This window comes from Coregonus clupeaformis, unplaced genomic scaffold, assembly GCF_020615455.1.
Source record: "Coregonus clupeaformis isolate EN_2021a unplaced genomic scaffold, ASM2061545v1 scaf1518, whole genome shotgun sequence".
NCBI classification, from domain to species: Eukaryota; Metazoa; Chordata; class Actinopteri; order Salmoniformes; family Salmonidae; genus Coregonus; species Coregonus clupeaformis.
The window spans coordinates 35,878-54,924 of record NW_025534972.1 but is presented as its reverse complement, the minus strand read 5'-3'; the positions used below and the strand labels follow the sequence as shown (position 1 = coordinate 54,924).

At 44.7% G+C, this 19,047-nt stretch overlaps 1 protein-coding gene across 1 annotated transcript in view; it reads right to left on the bottom strand.

Moving 5' to 3' along the window:
• dmxl2 (Dmx-like 2) overlaps positions 1–19,047 on the bottom strand; it is an 83,718-nt gene that overhangs the window by 35,042 nt on the left and 29,629 nt on the right. The window contains 16 exon segments of the mRNA XM_045218349.1: positions 101–283; positions 640–1,050; positions 1,837–2,042; positions 2,234–2,263; positions 2,266–2,497; positions 9,379–9,544; positions 9,930–10,027; positions 10,131–10,300; positions 11,067–11,177; positions 11,833–11,968; positions 12,143–12,262; positions 12,562–12,891; positions 15,913–16,383; positions 17,542–17,761; positions 17,868–18,040; positions 18,393–18,703. Coding sequence (XP_045074284.1) covers positions 101–283; positions 640–1,050; positions 1,837–2,042; positions 2,234–2,263; positions 2,266–2,497; positions 9,379–9,544; positions 9,930–10,027; positions 10,131–10,300; positions 11,067–11,177; positions 11,833–11,968; positions 12,143–12,262; positions 12,562–12,891; positions 15,913–16,383; positions 17,542–17,761; positions 17,868–18,040; positions 18,393–18,703 — 3,368 coding nt within the window.

Genomic DNA, 19,047 nt, shown 5'->3' with positions numbered 1-19,047 from the left:
CCCTCTGAGTGTCCTTTAAAGGGGAGCTGTGTACCTTGTAGTTGCAGATGCGGTGTGTGTGTGTGTACCTTGTAGTTGCAGATTAAGTGTGTGTGAGTACCTTGTAGTTGCAGATGCGGTGCATGGCTCCTATCTCCTTCTCTAACCAGCTGTAGAGCTGAAAGCGCAGCTTCCCTCCGTCCACCTCATAGCCCGTAGCTAGCGTACGTAGCTCGGTCATCAGAATCTTCAGACAAGCGCGGAACTTCAGCTGCTCTGCGATCACATCCACCTCAGACTCACCCTGAGAGCAGAGATGGTTATGGAAATATCTATCGCTCAATTACTGTCATAATAACTCTATATTAACAGTATCATACCTGTATAATTTTCTCACAGAAAAACCAATATTTTAAATTAGACTAATACATTATATATTTTCAATAAACAAGAAAATTCATTATCGTGTTAAAAAAAGCCTAATTTTCTTTTTTGATGATATCTTAACAGACAAGGAAAACCCACACACTGCTTTTTCCAGTATCACTTAGACTCACAAAGCTGACGTATCAACTTCCTTTTCTTTTAAAGTAATCTCAACAATCAATTATATTGACTATTGATAATATTGACTGTTGCTTATATTGTTGCCAGCCCTACCTGAGAGTCCGCTCTCTGCAGCCCAGGTGGTCTCACCCCCCCAGATCCCTTGTCATCTTTGGTCTCCACCTCAGTCTTCTTCATTGTCAGACCACCACCATCATCATCATCATCATCTTCATCCTTCTTATCATCTCCCCAGTCCAGCTGCAGTCCATCGTCCTCCACTTTGACCAGAGGCTGGCTCCAGTCCAGTGTGGCTGAGCTCTCCTCTGTACCCCAGGCAGGAGTGGCCTTAACTGGGGCAGGAGAGGCCCAGTCCAGGTCCCCCTGGTTCCCATTCTCCAGGGGCAGGCTGGAGCTGACGTTGGCCATGGAAGAGCCTTTACTCAGGGGGGACGAGGAGACTGACTTCTTGGTCACCTTGGGGATCTTGGAGAGCACCTCCAGGGCAAGCACTGGACAGCCCACCTTTATTTGAAAACAGAATAATCACTATTAGTAACATTAGTAATCGATAGTAGTCTATCTCCTGTTTCTGTAGCGTGAGGCAGCTTGATGTACAAGTACACCCCCTGGACAGGACAGTAGTCTATCTCCTGTTTCTGTAGCGTGAGGCAGCTTGATGTACAAGTACACCCCCTGGACAGGACAGTAGTCTATCTCCTGTTTCTGTAGCGTGAGGCAGCTTGATGTACAAGTACACCCCCTGGACAGGACAGTAGTCTATCTCCTGTTTCTGTAGCGTGAGGCAGCTTGATGTACAAGTACACCCCCTGGAGAGGACAGTAGTCTATCTCCTGTTTCTGGCGTGAGGCACTTCCTGCGTGAGGCAGCTTGATGTACCAGTACACCCCCTGGACAGGACAGTAGTCTATCTCCTGTTTCTGTAGCGTGAGGCAGCTTGATGTACAGTACACCCCCTGGACAGGACAGTAGTCTATCGCAGGGCCTTACCCCCAATCCATCTCCTTATTAGTAACATTACTTTTATATTCATTAACTTATCCTTTACTTATAAAGGTGAGATAAAAAATGATACTAATCTTAAAATACTGATAGTACACCATGACTACTGTTTTTAATGCCGTGCCTCATTACACCTTACAATAAGTACTATACAACAGGTATAGTACAATCTAGTTTTTTAAGTCGTCAACTTTCTTGTGTTATCTTCGATGCTTCTAAATGCATTGTAGCCACGTGTGGTTGAATTGAGTTTTTAAATGATTGATTAAAACAAATCAAATCAAAGACCTTGAAGTGTGCGTTGGCGGTGGTGAAGAAGAGTTTGCGTTCGATGAGGTTGATCTCGTCGACGCTGCTCTTCTCCGAGGTGAGGCCTAGTGATGATGTCACAGCGCCCTCAGGGGACGCGTAGTGGCGGCGGATGATCAGGGGGTGTGTCCTCAAGTAGTTATAGAAACTAAACACCACCGGGTTACACGACTTCACCATCACATCTGGGGGGGGATAGAGAGGGATAGAGGAGGGAGGGAGGGGGAGAGGAGAGGGAGACATGGAGAGAGAAAGAAAGAAAGAGAGTAAGAGGTAGAGAGAGGTCAATGCAATGCAGTTAGAATATAGCATCAGCGCTAGGCTGAAACATCCCTGTCCCCTCTGAGTGTGTGATCTACCACCATGCTGCTCTCACCAGGGTTCTCATCGTCCTCTTTGGGATGCACTCTAGCAGCGTGTCCAAGGCCTTGGTGTAGTCCTTCATGATCCAGAAGGCTATGCTGCGTAGGAACGGGTCCGGGTGCAGTTTGGTGCAGTGGTACCCCGACCCGTCCCTCTGGCAGCCCAAAACCTTCTCATACAGGATGGCTTGGCAGGTGGAACTGCTCTCATAGTCAGCCTCGTACAGCCTGGCTACTACCATGGCCAACTGGATATCTTCCATCTTCTCCAAGCACACCTAGAGAGGAGAGGGGGACAGTTGGAGTTAGAGTTAGAGTAGAGTTAAAGAGTTACAGTAGAGTAGAGTTAGAGTAACGGTTAGAGTAGAGTAGAGTACAGGTAGAGTAGAGTAGAGTTAGAGTAACGGTTAGAGTAGAGTAGAGTAGAGTACAGTTAGAGTTGAGTAGAGTAGAGTTAGAGTAGAGGACAGTTAGAATAGAGCAGAGTTTGAGTAGAGTTAGAGTAGAGGACAGTTAGAATAGAGCAGAGTTAGAGTAGAGTTAGAGTAGAGGACAGTTAGAATAGAGCAGAGTTTGAGTAGAGTTAGGGAAGAGGACAGTTAGAATAGAGCAGAGTTTGAGTAGAGTTAGAGTAGAGGACAGTTAGAATAGAGCAGAGTTTGAGTAGAGTTAGGGAAGAGGACAGTTAGAATAGAGCAGAGTTAGAGTAGAGGACAGTTAGAATAGAGTAGAGTTTGAGTAGAGTTAGAGTAGAGGACAGTTAGAATAGAGCAGAGTTTGAGTAGAGTTAGAGTAGAGGACAGTTAGAATAGAGCAGAGTTTGAGTAGATTTAGAGTAGAGTACAGTTAGAATAGAGCAAAGGTTAGTAGAGTAAGTAGACAGTTAGAGTTAGAGCAGAGTTAGAGTAGAGGACAGTTAGAATAGAGTAGAGTTTGAGTAGAGTTAGAGTAGAGGACAGTTAGAATAGAGCTAGAGTTTGAGTTAGAGCAGATGTACAGTAGAATAGTTCAGAGTTTGAGTTAGAATTTAGAGTAGAGTAGGAATAGAGGACAGTTAGAGTAGAGTACCTGTTAGAGTAAGTAACAGTTAGAGTTAGAGTAGAGTTACAGTAGAGTGAAGTTAGAGTAGAGACCTAGAGTTAGAGTAATAGAGGACAGTTAGAGTAGAGTACAGCTAGAGTTAGAGAGTAGAGTACAGTTAGAGTAGAGGACAGCTAGAGTTAGAGAGTAGAGTACAGTTAGAGTAGAGGACAGCTAGAGTTAGAGAGTAGAGGACAGTTAGAGTAGAGGACAGCTAGAGTTAGAGAGTAGAGGACAGTTAGAGTAGAGGACAGCTAGAGTTAGAGAGTAGAGGACAGTTAGAGTAGAGGACAGCTAGAGTTAGAGAGTAGAGGACAGTTAGAGTAGAGGACAGCTAGAGTTAGAGAGTAGAGGACAGTTAGAGTACAGTTAGAGTAGAGTTAGAGCAAATTTACAGTAGTGTTAGAGTTGAGTTAGAATTAGAGTTGGAGGGAGTAGAGGACAGTTAGAGTAGAGTACTGTTAGAGTAGAGTACAGTTAGAGTTAAGAGTAGAGTTACAGTAGAGTGGAGTTAGAGTAGAGTTAGAGTAGAGTAAAGAGTAACAGTAGAGTAGAGTACAGTGAGAGTTGGAGTAGAGTACAGTTAGAGTTCAAGTAGAGTACAGTTAGAGTACAGTAGAGTTCAAGTTGAGTACAGTTAGAGTGGCAGTAACAGTTAAGAGTAGAGTATAAGTGCAGTTAGAGTAGAGGACAGTTAGAGTAGAGCACAGTTAGAGTAGAGCACAGTTAGAGTAGAGGACAGTTAGAGTAGAGGACAGTTAGAGTAGAGGACAGTTAGAGTAGAGTACAGTTAGAGTTAAGAGTAGAGTTACAGTAGAGTGGAGTTAGAGTAGAGTTAGAGTAGAGTAAAGAGTAACAGTAGAGTAGAGTACAGTGAGAGTTGGAGTAGAGTACAGTTAGAGTTCGAGTAGAGTACAGTTAGAGTAGAGTACAGTTAGAGTAGAGTACAGTTAGAGTACAGTAGAGTTCAAGTTGAGTACAGTTAGAGTGGAGGACAGTTAGAGTGGAGGACAGTTAGAGTGGAGGACAGTTAGAGTGGAGGACAGTTAGAGTGGAGGACAGTTAGAGTGGAGGACAGTTAGAGTTAAGAGTATAGTTAGAGTTGGAGTTAGAGCAGAGTACAGTTAGAGTAGAGTACAGTTAGAGTTGGAGTAGAGGACAGTTAGAGTTCAAGTTGAATACAGTTAGAGTAGAGGACAGTAAGAGTTAAGAGGACAGTTAGAATAGAGTACAGTTAAGAGTAAGAGTAGCAGTTAGAGTAGAGTGCAGTTAGAGTAGAGTACAGTTAGAGTAGAGCACAGTTAGAGTAGAGCACAGTTAGAGTAGAGCACAGTTAGAGTAGAGGACAGTTAGAGTAGAGGACAGTTAGAGTAGAGGACAGTTAGAGTAGAGGACAGTTAGAGTAGAGGACAGTTAGAGTAGAGGACAGTTAGAGTAGAGGACAGTAAGAGTTAAGAGTAGAGTTATAATAGAGTACAGTTAGAGTAGAGTGCAGTTAGAGTAGAGTACAGTTAGAGTAGAGTACAGTTAGAGTAGAGTACAGTTAGAGTTCGAGTAGAGTACAGTTAGAGTTCAAGTTGAGTACAGTTAGAGCAGAGGACAGTTAGAGTAGAGGACAGTTAGAGTAGAGGACAGTAAGAGTTAAGAGTAGAGTTACAGTAGGGTAGAGTTAGAGTTGGAGTTAGAGTAGAGGACAGTTAGAGTTTGAGTAGAGGACAGTTAGAGTTTGAGTAGAGTAAAGTTAGAGTTCAAGTTGAATACAGTTAGAGTAGAGGACAGTTAGAGTAGAGGACAGTTAGAGTGGAGGACAGTTAGAGTGGAGGACAGTTAGAGTAGAGGACAGTTAGAGTAGAGGACAGTTAGAGTAGAGGACAGTTAGAGTAGAGGACAGTTAGAGTAGAGGACAGTTAGAGTAGAGGACAGTTAGAGTAGAGGACAGTTAGAGTAGAGGACAGTTAGAGTAGAGGACAGTTAGAGTAGAGGACAGTAAGAGTTAAGAGTAGAGTTATAATAGAGTGGAGTTAGAGTAGAGTTAGAGTAGAGTAAAGAGTAACAGTAGAGTAGAGTACAGTGAGAGTTGGAGTAGAGTACAGTTAGAGTTCAAGTAGAGTACAGTTAGAGTACAGTAGAGTTCAAGTTGAGTACAGTTAGAGTGGAGTACAGTTAGAGTGGAGTACAGTTAGAGTGGAGGACAGTTAGAGTGGAGGACAGTTAGAGTGGAGGACAGTTAGAGTGGAGGACAGTTAGAGTGGAGGACAGTTAGAGTGGAGGACAGTTAGAGTGGAGGACAGTTAGAGTGGAGGACAGTTAGAGTGGAGGACAGTTAGTGGAGGACAGTTAGAGTGGAGGACAGTTAGAGTGGAGGACAGTTAGAGTGGAGGACAGTTAGAGTGGAGGACAGTTAGAGTGGAGGACAGTTAGAGTGGAGGACAGTTAGAGTGGAGGACAGTTAGAGTTGGCCTATGTTCCGTAAGGAATACAAAGGCCTAGTAAGTAAGTAACAGTTAGAGTTAGAGTAGAGTTACAGTAGAGGACAGTTAGAATAGAGGACAGCTAGAGTTAGAGAGTAGAGGACAGTTAGAGTAGAGTTAGAGTAGAGTTAGAGCAAATGTACAGTAGTGTTAGAGTTGAGTTGGAATTAGAGTTGGAGGGAGTAGAGGACAGTTAGAGTAGAGTACTGTTAGAGTAGAGTACAGTTAGAGTTAAGAGTAGAGTTACAGTAGAGTGGAGTTAGAGTAGAGTTAGAGTAGAGTAAAGAGTAACAGTAGAGTAGAGTACAGTGAGAGTTGGAGTAGAGTACAGTTAGAGTTCGAGTAGAGTACAGTTCGAGTAGAGTACAGTTAGAGTAGAGTACAGTTAGAGTAGAGTACAGTTGAGTACAGTAGAGTTCAAGTTGAGTACAGTTAGAGTGGAGGACAGTTAGAGTGGAGGACAGTTAGAGTGGAGGACAGTTAGAGTGGAGGACAGTTAGAGTGGAGGACAGTTAGAGTGGAGGACAGTTAGAGTTAAGAGTATAGTTAGAGTTGGAGTTAGAGCAGAGTACAGTTAGAGTAGAGTACAGTTAGAGTTGGAGTAGAGGACAGTTAGAGTTCAAGTTGAATACAGTTAGAGTAGAGGACAGTTAGAGTAGAGGACAGTAAGAGTTAAGAGAAGAGTTATAATAGAGTACAGTTAGAGTAGAGTGCAGTTAGAGTAGAGTACAGTTAGAGTAGAGCACAGTTAGAGTAGAGCACAGTTAGAGTAGAGCACAGTTAGAGTAGAGGACAGTTAGAGTAGAGGACAGTTAGAGTAGAGGACAGTTAGAGTAGAGGACAGTTAGAGTAGAGGACAGTAAGAGTTAAGAGTAGAGTTATAATAGAGTACAGTTAGAGTAGAGTGCAGTTAGAGTAGAGTACAGTTAGAGTAGAGTACAGTTAGAGTAGAGTACAGTTAGAGTTCGAGTAGAGTACAGTTAGAGTTCAAGTTGAGTACAGTTAGAGTTCAAGTTGAGTACAGTTAGAGTAGAGTACAGTTAGAGTAGAGTTCAAGTTGAGTACAGTTAGAGAGTAGAGTACAGTTAGAGTAGAGGACAGTTAGAGTAGAGGACAGTAAGAGTTAAGAGTAGAGTTACAGTAGGGTAGAGTTAGAGTTGGAGTTAGAGTAGAGGACAGTTAGAGTTTGAGTAGAGGACAGTTAGAGTTTGAGTAGAGTAAAGTTAGAGTTCAAGTTGAATACAGTTAGAGTAGAGGACAGTTAGAGTAGAGGACAGTTAGAGTGGAGGACAGTTAGAGTAGAGGACAGTTAGAGTAGAGGACAGTTAGAGTAGAGGACAGTTAGAGTAGAGGACAGTTAGAGTAGAGGACAGTTAGAGTAGAGGACAGTTAGAGTAGAGGACAGTTAGAGTAGAGGACAGTAAGAGTTAAGAGTAGAGTTATAATAGAGTACAGTTAGAGTAGAGTGCAGTTAGAGTAGAGCAGAGTTTGAGTAGAGTACAGTTAGAGTAGAGGACAGTTAGAACAGAGTTTGAGTAGAGTTAGAACAGAGTTTGAGTAGAGTTAGAGTAGAGTACAGTTAGAATAGAGCAGAGTTTGAGTAGAGTTAGAGTAGAGGACAGTTAGAGTAGAGGACAGCTAGAGTTAGAGAGTAGAGGACAGTTAGAGTAGAGGACAGTTAGAGTTGGCCTTTGTTCCGTAAGGAATACAAAGGCCTAGTAAGTAAGTAACAGTTAGAGTTATAGTTAGAGTTACAGTAGAGGACAGTTAGAGTAGAGGACAGCTAGAGTTAGAGAGTAGAGTACAGTTAGAGTAGAGGACAGTTAGAGTTGGCCTATGTTCCGTAAGGAATATAAAGGCCTAGTAAGTAAGTAACAGTTAGAGTTATAGTTAGAGTTAGAGTTGGAGTAGAGGACAGTTAGAGTAGAGGACAGTTAGAGTAGAGGACAGTTAGAGTAGAGGACAGTTAGAGTTGGCCTTATGTTCCGTAAGGAATATAAAGGCCTAGTAAGTAAGTAACAGTTAGAGTTATAGTTATAGTTAGAGTTGGAGTAGAGGACAGTTAGAGTAGAGGACAGTTAGAGTAGAGGACAGTTAGAGTAGAGGACAGTTAGAGTAGAGGACAGTTAGAGTAGAGGACAGCTAGAGTAGAGGACAGCTAGAGTAGAGGACAGCTAGAGTAGAGGACAGCTAGAGTAGAGGACAGTTACAGTTAGAGGACAGTTAGAGTAGAGTTAAGAGTAGAGTTAATAGTAGAGTTAAGAGTAACAGTAGAGTAGAGGACAGTTAGAGTAGAGTACAGTTATAGTTAGAGTAGAGGACAGTTAGAGTAGAGGACAGTTAGAGTAGAGGACAGTTAGAGTAGAGGACAGTAAGAGTTAAGAGTAGAGTTACAGTAGAGTAGAGTTAGAGTCAGAGTTAGAGCAGAGTAACAGTAGAGTTAGAATAGAGTTAAGAGTAGAGTTAAGAGTAACAGTAGAGTAGAGTACAGTTAGAGTAGAGTACAGTTACAGTTGGAGTAGAGTACAGTTACAGTTGGAGTAGAGTACAGTTAGAGTTCAAGTGGAGGACAGTTAGAGTGGAGGACAGTTAGAGTGGAGGACAGTTAGAGTGGAGGACAGTTAGAGTTAAGAGTAGAGTTACAGTAGAGTTGGAGTTAGAGAGTAGAGGACAGTTAGAATAGAGTAGAGTACTAGAGTAGAGGACAGCTAGAGTAGAGGACAGCTAGAGTAGAGGACAGCTAGAGTAGAGGACAGCTAGAGTAGAGGACAGTTAGAGTAGAGGACAGTTAGAGTAGAGGACAGTTAGAGTTGGCCTATGTTCCGTAAGGAATACAAAGGCCTAGTAAGTAAGTAACAGTTAGAGTTAGAGTAGAGTTAGAGTAGAGGACAGTTAGAGTAGAGGACAGCTAGAGTTAGAGAGTAGAGGACAGTTAGAGTTGGGCTGTGTTCTGTAAGGAATATAAAGGACTAGTAAGTAAGAGTTAGATTAGAGTTAGAGGAGATGAAAAACACTGAGATGCCACACAAGGCACTGTCCACACATCAAGCAGGTTCTGCATGTGCATGGTTTAGAACATAGACTTATTAAGAAACCTGACAACCATAGATGAATTTAGGGGCAGTTTCCTGGTTTAGACTCTTTGCTAAAACTGACTAAACAGTAAAGACTCATGGCTAAGACAGACTAAAATGATGAAAGTGTGATCTAGTGTTCTCCTCAATGACGCCCTTTTGAAACGACTGTCTGGTAAACTATCCCCAAACACTTCCAGTAGGAACCCCATTCTCCTGCTATCAGCATGTTGAGACTGTGCTGTTGCACCCTCAGCCCAAGGTAAAGTAACCCCAACATTTACGTAGCTAACCATCCCCACGACCTTATCTTTCAGGTTTAGACTAGAGCATTCACACACTCACACAGCTGTAGAGTCTCATGTCATTGACACACCTCCCAGTTGACTTCCATAAACATTAGTCTGTGCCAGGTTTCCATAACGAGGATGGTGTCGCAACGACAGACACAATACAGGTGCAGCTGAAGTAGGTCTAAACTAGGAACAGACTGTGTGTGTGTGTGTGTGTGTGTGTGTGAGTGTGTTTCCAGACCTCGATGGCATCTTTCAGGGAGCCAGCCAGCAGGAAGAAGGCAGCAGCCTGTTCAAAGCGCTGTTTCCCCAGCAGAGAGAAAGCGTTCTTCAGAGCTGCTTTACGCCAGCGGTCCTCACTGAAGTTATTCTTAAAGAACACCGTCATCTTCTCATCACGCTGAGACCTAGAGGAGAGGAGGAGGGGGGAGAGGAGGAGAGGAGAGGAGGAGAGAGGAGAGGAGAGGAGAGGAGAGGAGAGGAGAGGAGAGGAGAGGAGAGGAGAGGAGAGGAGAGGAGAGGAGAGGAGAGGAGAGGAGAGGAGAGGAGAGGAGAGGAGAGGAGAGGAGAGGAGAGGAGAGGAGAGGAGAGGAGGAGGAGAATAGAATATGCATTATTTACCTACTGTACATGATTAATGTAATCGTGTTCTGACACACAAGGGTAAACATAAAATGTGGATTTTAAAGAAAAAAAGTGCAGAAGAGGTGAACAACTAAACAAAAAGGTAAGACAACACAAACTGATCTGGGATCTGGCTAGAGCTCCAGGTGTTTTACAGATGTGCGTTACCTGAACAGACCCCAGAGAACAGCCTTCTTCTTCATGGCCAGGTAGAATAGAGCTGCATCTAAAGGATCATTGTTCCTCTGGAACGCTGCTTTACCCACCTACACACACACAGAGATCAATCAATCAAACAATCAAAACCTACCAATCAATGTAATAAACCAATCAATGGATGATTGGAGTTCAGGCCACACATTCCCCTACCTTCTCAACCATCCTGCGTAGTGTGTTGATGTTGCGTGTCCACCAACCCACCCCTACAGCCCGTAGCTCAGACCACTGAGGGTCTCCTCTCTGCATGGCGGGGATCATATTCAACATCTCCTCCTCAGCCTCCGAGTGGAACGCCCACGCAAAGTGACACGTAGACAGACCTGGGGGGAGGGGGGGGAACAGAGAAAGGCAGGTGAGGTGACTGTGCTCAGAGGGGAGAGAAACAGAGAGAGGCAGGTGAGGTGACTGTGCTCAGAGGGGAGAGAAACAGAGAGAGGCAGGTGAGGTGACTGTGCTCAGAGGGGAGAGAAACAGAGAGAGGCAGGTGAGGTGACTGTGCTCAGAGGGGAGAGAAAGGGTTGCTTTGCTTCAGAGCTTGATTGTTGACTGTTGCTTACAAAACGGGAACAGGGACCAGAGAGAGACAACATATCTGGACCTGGGAGGGAAAAGGGACATATCTGGACCTGGGAGGGAACACGGACCAGAGAGAGACAACATATCTGGACCTGGGAGGGAACAGGGACCAGAGAGAGACAACATATCTGGACCTGGGAGGGAACAGGGACCAGAGAGAGACAACATATCTGGACCTGGGAGGGAACAGGGACCAGAGAGAGACAACATATCTGGACCTGGGAGGGAACAGGGACCAGAGAGAGACAACATATCTGGACCTGGGAGGGAACAGGGACCAGAGAGAGACAACATATCTGGACCTGGGAAGAAAAAGGGACCAGAGAGACAACATATCTGGACCTGGGAGGGAACAGGGACCAGAGAAACCACTGCAAGTCATCCTACATATCCAATAATAGATCAATCCCTCAGTATAATGTACCAATAAGCACTCTCTACGACCCTCTCCATCATAGCTCAGAAAGTGAGATTGGGAAGCAGGAGTGTGTGTGTGTGTGTGTACCATACCTTGGTGCAGCAACTGCATGCGGTACAGCGGGGGTAGAGAGGTGAGGAGACAGGTGTGTAGACGCATGGCTAACAGGTACCTCAACCCACACTCATCCAGGGCCTCACCACCTAGACACAAACACATTAACACATGGGTTAGTATAGGACATTAACACACACACACACACACACAATGATCAGATGGAATCAGATGGTGCCAGTCTTTCCCATTCATTTGGGATAGAGCAGCTTCTCCTAATTCTACACACCAGATGGAGAGGGTTGAGGGATCTCTCTATCCCCGTCTACCTATCCATACAAAGGGATGAAAACACTGATTTAGGAATCAGCCCTTTAAATGTCTTCGACTCCATGTGCCTGGTCCTCTCCCCACCCCCTCTCTACCTCTCCCCCTCTCTCCACCCCTCTCCCTCTCCCCCCCTCTCTACCTCTCTCTCCACCCCCCCCTCTACCTCTCCCTCTCCCCCTCTCTCTCTCTCTCTCCCTGCTTACTTAACAGAGGAACAACCTGCTAAGGTCTCTCTCTCACATCCCTCTTAAAGACTAAATAACATATATAACAGACTGATAGTGGAGGTAAAATGACAAAGATAACTGTGAGTGTGTGTGTGTTTATATCAATAATTAGGAACACACAATCAGGGAATAACTCTGACTAGACTAATTACATTATATTTGTATTTGTTTAGCCTAATAGACCATGGTTAGGCAAAACATAGCCCAAGTCGCAGACACAAACACCCTCCCTCTCTCTGAGACTGACCTGTGTACTGTTTGTCAGTGGAGCTGCTGACCTCTGCACTGGTGGTTGCTACAGTATCAGCTAGAGCCACCAGGAACATCTGTTCTAACCGAGTCAGACCTGGAAGACTGGAATGCATCAGCTGACTAGATAACACCTGGAGGGAGGGAGGGAGGGAGGGAGGGAGGGAGGGAGAGAGGGATTAGCAGAGAAGAATGACTGTATTAATCTCAGAGGTGATGTATTGATTTGACAAACAAACAATTAAACCAGACAATAACATCTAAAGCATCAGCAAGCTGGTAAGTAAATACATGTTCTTGTTGTTTACCTGTGCGTGTTCTGGTCCGAAGTAGGTGGGTCCATACTGAGACAGGTTGATGAATCTAGACTTCTTCTCTACTTTCTCTGTAGCGAAGCTCGCAAAGTCATCTGTCGTCACCGCCTGCAACTGAGGGAGGGAGGGAGCCATACAATGACTCGTTGGTTGATTGATTATTGATTTGGGTATAACAGACAGGAGACTACATCTGGACCCAGAGGTTAACATATATGGTTCCAACAGACATTTACTGCATATCATGTCTTTAGGTAACAGACAGAACAATATCAATATTATACAATAGAAAATGAACCAACACGTTTTTGAAGAATCTGTTGAGCATCTACACACTTAGGAACTACGATTCTATGAAAAAAGAAACGTCTGTGTGTCACTGAAACATCCACCTAAAACCTAAACCCTTTTACCTGGAACAGGTCAGTGTACTGATCTTCTCCTGTCTTCCTCGTCCCCTCTACCTCGGCCACCTTCCCCCCCTTCGCCCCCTCCTCTCCTCCCTTATAGGAGGTGTCCAGGTCAGCAGAGAGCAGAGCGTAGAGGGGTAGAGGGGGAATGGAGTTGATTTCTGTGTAATCACGTCCCCCGTCGCGGCCGGCCACGATGGTGTCTTTAGCCGTGCTGCCGCTCACACTGATTGTCCGGGACAGGTGACGTCTGGTTCCACCCTCACCTGCCTCCACGTCCCTCACCACGGCAACCTCCCCGGCGATACACTTCACCAGGTGGGACAGGATGGCCTGGAGAAGAAGAAGAATAACCATATTCATCATCAACAGTAGCAGAGATATTATTATAGTCATCGACAGCATCATCATCAACAGTAGCAGAGACATTATTATAGTCATCGACAGCATCATCATCATCATCATCAACAGTAGCAGAGACATTATTATAGTCATCGACAGCATCATCATCATCATCAATTATTGTGGTCCTCTGTAGCTCAGCTGGTAGAGCACGGCGCTTGTAACGCCAAGGTAGTGGGTTCGATCCCCGGGACCACCCATACACAAAAAAAATGTATGCACGCATGACTGTAAGTCGCTTTGGATAAAAGCGTCTGCTAAATGGCATATTATTATTATTATTATTATCAACAGTAGCAGAGACATTATTATAGTCATTGACAGCATCATCATCATCAACAGTAGCAGAGACATTATTATAGTCATTGACAGCATCATCAACAGTAGCAGAGACATTATTATAGTCATCGACAGCATCATCATCATCAACAGTAGCAGAGACATTATTATAGTCAGACAGCATCATCATCAACAGTAGCAGAGACATTATTATAGTCATCGACAGCATCATCATCATCATCAACAGTAGCAGAGACATTATTATAGTCATTGACAGCATCATCATCAACAGTAGCATAGACATTATTATAGTGATTGACAGCATCATCAACAGTAGCAGAGACATTATTATAGTCATCGACAGCATCATCATCATCAACAGTAGCAGAGACATTATTATAGTCATCGACAGCATCATCATCACAGTAGCAGAGACATTATTATAGTCATCGACAGCATCATCATCATCAACAGTAGCAGAGACATTATTATAGTCATCGACAGCATCATCATCAACAGTAGCAGAGACATTATTATAGTCATCGACAGCATCATCATCATCACCAACAGTAGCAGAGACATTATTATAGTCATTGACAGCATCATCATCACAGTAGCAGAGACATTATTATAGTCATCGACAGCATCATCATCATCAACAGTAGCAGAGACATTATTATAGTCATCGACAGCATCATCATCATCAACAGTAGCAGAGACATTATTATAGTCATTGACAGCATCATCAACAGTAGCAGAGACATTATTATAGTCATCGACAGCATCATCATCATGAACAGTAGCAGAGACATTATTATAGTCATCGACAGCATCATCATCAACAGTAGCAGAGACATTATTATAGTCATCGACAGCATCATCATCATCAACAGTAGCAGAGACATTATTATAGTCAGACAGCATCATCATCAACAGTAGCAGAGACATTATTATAGTCATCGACAGCATCATCATCATCATCAACAGTAGCAGAGACATTATTATAGTCATTGACAGCATCATCATCAACAGTAGCAGAGACATTATTATAGTCATTGACAGCATCATCAACAGTAGCAGAGACATTATTATAGTCATCGACAGCATCATCATCATCAACAGTAGCAGAGACATTATTATAGTCATTGACAGCATCATCAACAGTAGCAGAGACATTATTATAGTCATCGACAGCATCATCATCATCATCAACAGTAGCAGAGACATTATTATAGTCATCGACAGCATCATCATCAACAGTAGCAGAGACATTATTATAGTCATCGACAGCATCATCATCAACAGTAGCAGAGACATTATTATAGTCATCGACAGCATCATCATCATCATCAACAGTAGCAGAGACATTATTATAGTCATCGACAGCATCATCATCACACAGTAGCAGAGACATTATTATAGTCATCGACAGCATCATCACACAGTAGCAGAGACATTATTATAGTCATCGACAGCATCATCATCATCAACAGTAGCAGAGACATTATTATAGTCATCGACAGCATCATCATCAACAGTAGCAGAGACATTATTATAGTCATCGACAGCATCATCATCATCAACAGTAGCAGAGACATTATTATAGTCATCGACAGCATCATCATCAACAGTAGCAGAGACATTATTATAGTCATCGACAGCATCATCATCATCAACAGTAGCAGAGACATTATTATAGTCATCGACAGCATCATCATCATCAACAGTAGCAGAGACATTATTATAGTCATTGACAGCATCATCAACAGTAGCAGAGACATTATTATAGTCATCGACAGCATCATCATCATGAACAGTAGCAGAGACATTATTATAGTCATCGACAGCATCATCATCATACAGTAGCAGAGACATTATTATAGTCATCGACAGCATCATCATCATCAACAACAGTAGCAGAGACATTATTATAGTCATTGACAGCATCATCATCAACAGTAGCAGAGACATTATTATAGTCATCGACCTCATCATCATCATCAACAGTAGCAGAGACATTATTATAGTCATTGACAGCATCATCATCAACAGTAGCAGAGACATTATTATAGTCAGACATCATCATCATCATCAACAGTAGCAGAGACATTATTATAGTCATCGACAGCATCATCATCATCAACAGTAGCAGAGACATTATTATAGTCATTGACGGCATCATCATCAACAGTAGCAGAGACATTATTATAGTCATCGACAGCATCATCATCATCAACAGTAGCAGAGACATTATTATAGTCATCGACAGCATCATCATCATCATCAACAGTAGCAGAGACATTATTATAGTCATCGACAGCATCATCATCATCGTTGTGGTCGCCATAATCATCATCATGACATTCTATGACTACTCAAGAAGTTCTCTGGTCACTTCAATAAAAGTATCTTGGTCGCAAACATTTATAAACTGGACAGGCAGATGGATGAACAGCCAGCCAGCCAGACGGAGAAGCAGCCTACCAGCCAGCCACGCATGCCCACCCACCAATCAGACAGACAACCAGACATTCATCCACCCACCCATCCACTCAGACCCACCAGTCAGACAGACAGCCAACCAGCCATCCATCCACCCAGACCCACCAGTCAGACAGACAGCCAACCAGCCATCTATTCATCCATCCAGCCAGACCAGTCAGTCAGACCCACCTTGGCACGGCGGACCTTCCCCAGGTCCATGAGCTCCAGCAGCTGTGTTGGATGGTACTGAGGCAGGGTGGGGGACAGGGAGTGGGCCGCCTCGAACAGACCCCCCTCCTGCAGCCCCGCAGGCGCCTGGAGAGCCTCGTCGATTGCCACGTTGCCCTCAAACATACTTTTGGACCGGGCACGCCCCTTGAACGCCGACGAGGATTCCCCCGTGGTTGTGGCGGTGGCCGTCTGCCCTCCGCCCCCTCCAACCCCCCCGGCGATGTTATCTGCAGAGGAGAGGCTGTCCCCCTCGGCCTCGCCGGGCTTGCGGTCCTGGCGCCATTGGGCGTACACGTGCATCTCACAGTCCATACCCACCACCAGGATGCCGTCCCTCACCCAGGACAGGGACACGGGCAGGGAGGGGGTGCCGTCCACCGAGGAGAGCAGGTCCACGGTGCGCAGCAGGATCCAGCGGGAACGGATACCCTGTTTCACATTAGATTAGGTTAGGGATGCATCCCAAATGGAATCCCGGGCTGGGCGCTGGAAAAATAGGAGGGAATTGATCTGGCAACTGGGTTCATATGCTAAAGGCCCTTAACCTTACAACATGCACTGCAGCTTGACCCTGTGCTTGTCTCAACTGTGTGTGTGATGTGTGCTGTCTGGGGTGGGGGGTGTTTCGCTGTAACACAAGGACAATGAAGTTCTTCTCTATTCTATTCCTTATATGTTGCATTACTTTTCACCAGGACCCACGTACCAAAAGGCACCCTATTCCCTTAATAATAATAAGATAATTTATTTTCCAGACGCTTTATAGTGCAGCCATTAGGCTCTGGTCAAAAGTAGTGCACTAATTAGGGAATAGGGTGCCATCTGGGTAGCCTGACGACTCACTCTAAATTCTTCCACTGCTCTGTCGTTCGCTATAAACAGTCCTTTAGTCTGAGACTGCCAACATTGAAGTCGTTTGTTGTGAGGAGGGGCACGAAGGGCGTTGTAAGAAACAAAGTCTTCAGTGATTGGATCGTCTCTAACCAATCAGAGTATCAAAGCCAATGACGACATTTTCAAACCTCCGCTTTACACACTTGTGTTCTAGCTCTGGCGGAAGCCCAATCGGTTTCTGGACCAATCAGACGGCCCCGAATGTGTTCGCATTCGGTGAAGGGTCAGGGAGGTACTCAGATCCGGTCTCATTGCGGAGAAGAAACTAACGTCTGTGTGCAAGGAGTTTTGCCTGAAGCAAGGAGTCTGACTAGCAAGGCAACCATTAGGGAAGCAAGGAGTCTGACTAGCCAGGCAACCATTAGGGAAGCAAGGAGTCTGACTAGCCAGGTAACCATTAGGGAAGCAAGGAGTCTGACTAGCCAGGCATCCATTAGGGAAGCAAGGAGTCTGACTAGCCAGGTAACCATTAGGGAAGCAAGGAGTCTGACTAGCCAGGCATCCATTAGGGACGCACACTTGAAAACTTGAATGTCCTCAATGAGGCAATTCATTTAGCAGCATACACAATACATATGTACCAGCAATACACAGTAGACTAAATGTGGGAAGAATACAAGGTAATGTAGGTTACAGAAGTACCTGTTTGATCCTGACTTTGGGGTGTGTGTGTGTATATGTGTGTGCATGTACCTGTTTGATGCTGCCCCCTAGAGGTAGGGTGATGATCGCCACCCCGTCCTTGCTTGCGGTCTGTTCGTTGACCACGCCCGAGATACGACCGTACATGAGGATGTTGGACCCCACCCCCACCGTGAGAATATGAGACCCGTCCTCTTTGGACAGCCAGTCCAGGTGGACGTAGTGTTTGATGTTGGGAGAGTGGTGATCGCGACTCATGTACAGGTCAGACCTACAGAGAGAGAGGGGGTTAGTAATTTAAGAGACATGCACACACAGACACACACACAGACAGACACACACACACACACACACATACAGACACCCCCCACCAGTACCTGTTGTACACAAAGAGGTTGGAGTCTACACTGACTCTGGGGTCCAGGGTAGAGGAGGACCTAGTAAAGTCATCCAGGTGGAGGGTCTGCTCCAACACCCACTCTGACCCCCCCGTAGACTCACACTCAAAGATGGACACGTGCATGGAGAAGTCCCCTGCTGGACCATGGCTCTGGAGACAGGGATGGAATACACTTCATTAAACAGTTAGGTTAAATGCAAAAAGACAAATGTCTGAGGGAAAATGAACATTGAAGTATTGTCCATTTTAGTAATCAGATGTTCTTATCCAAAACCATATCCAGAGATAAGGAGGGTGAGAGAACCACAATCACTTCAGGTAAAACCTTCTACAAAATAACTCTGATAGAGTTTATACTGTATTTATGACATTCCACAGGGCCAGAAATTGAAAGCAATGTGCTGAATTCAGACAGGTGAACTACACTGCACTTAAACAGAATATGCACTAATCCAATGAGCCATTAACATGAGTGGAGCGTACAGTAAAAGTCCTCTCCTACCTTTCCCGGTATATGTCCGGGCCGGGGCTGTTTGAAGGAGACAGCCAGTCGTCCAGTGTAGGAACATGACACGGCTACAGGACGTCCCGGGACACACACAGCGCTGTTGTTATCCTCCTCCTCGTTGAGTAGGGCCCAAGGCTCCCAGTGATAGACCCTGCTCTCCCTCTCCTCACAGCCCAGGGCTGACTCTCCCCCCTCCTCATCCTCCACAGAGCAGCGCCAGAAGCGGACGCGGGAGTCAGAGCAGGTGGTGACGATCAGGTAGGGGGCCAGACACACAGGGTAGATGGACGACGAACTCAGGTGACCTGGAGAGAGGGGAGAGCGAGAGAGCGAGAGAGAGAGAATAGAATAAATGTTACAAAGGATACAGACTAACTCAGATGACTTGAAGACAGAGAGACATGGAGGACAATGGTAGATTCAATTGTTAGGATCCAGTCCATATATTACATTTGGACTGTTTTTACAAATATGTAAAAGTAACGTTATTAGTCTTTACCTGTGGAGGGTATATTTACAGTATGTATGTGTGTGTATGTATGTATATATGTATGTATGTGTGCGCATGCATACGCGTATCCTTCCCATCCCTACCAGCAGAGTGTGTGTGTGTATGTGCGCGCTAGCGTGTGTGCATATCCATCCGTAC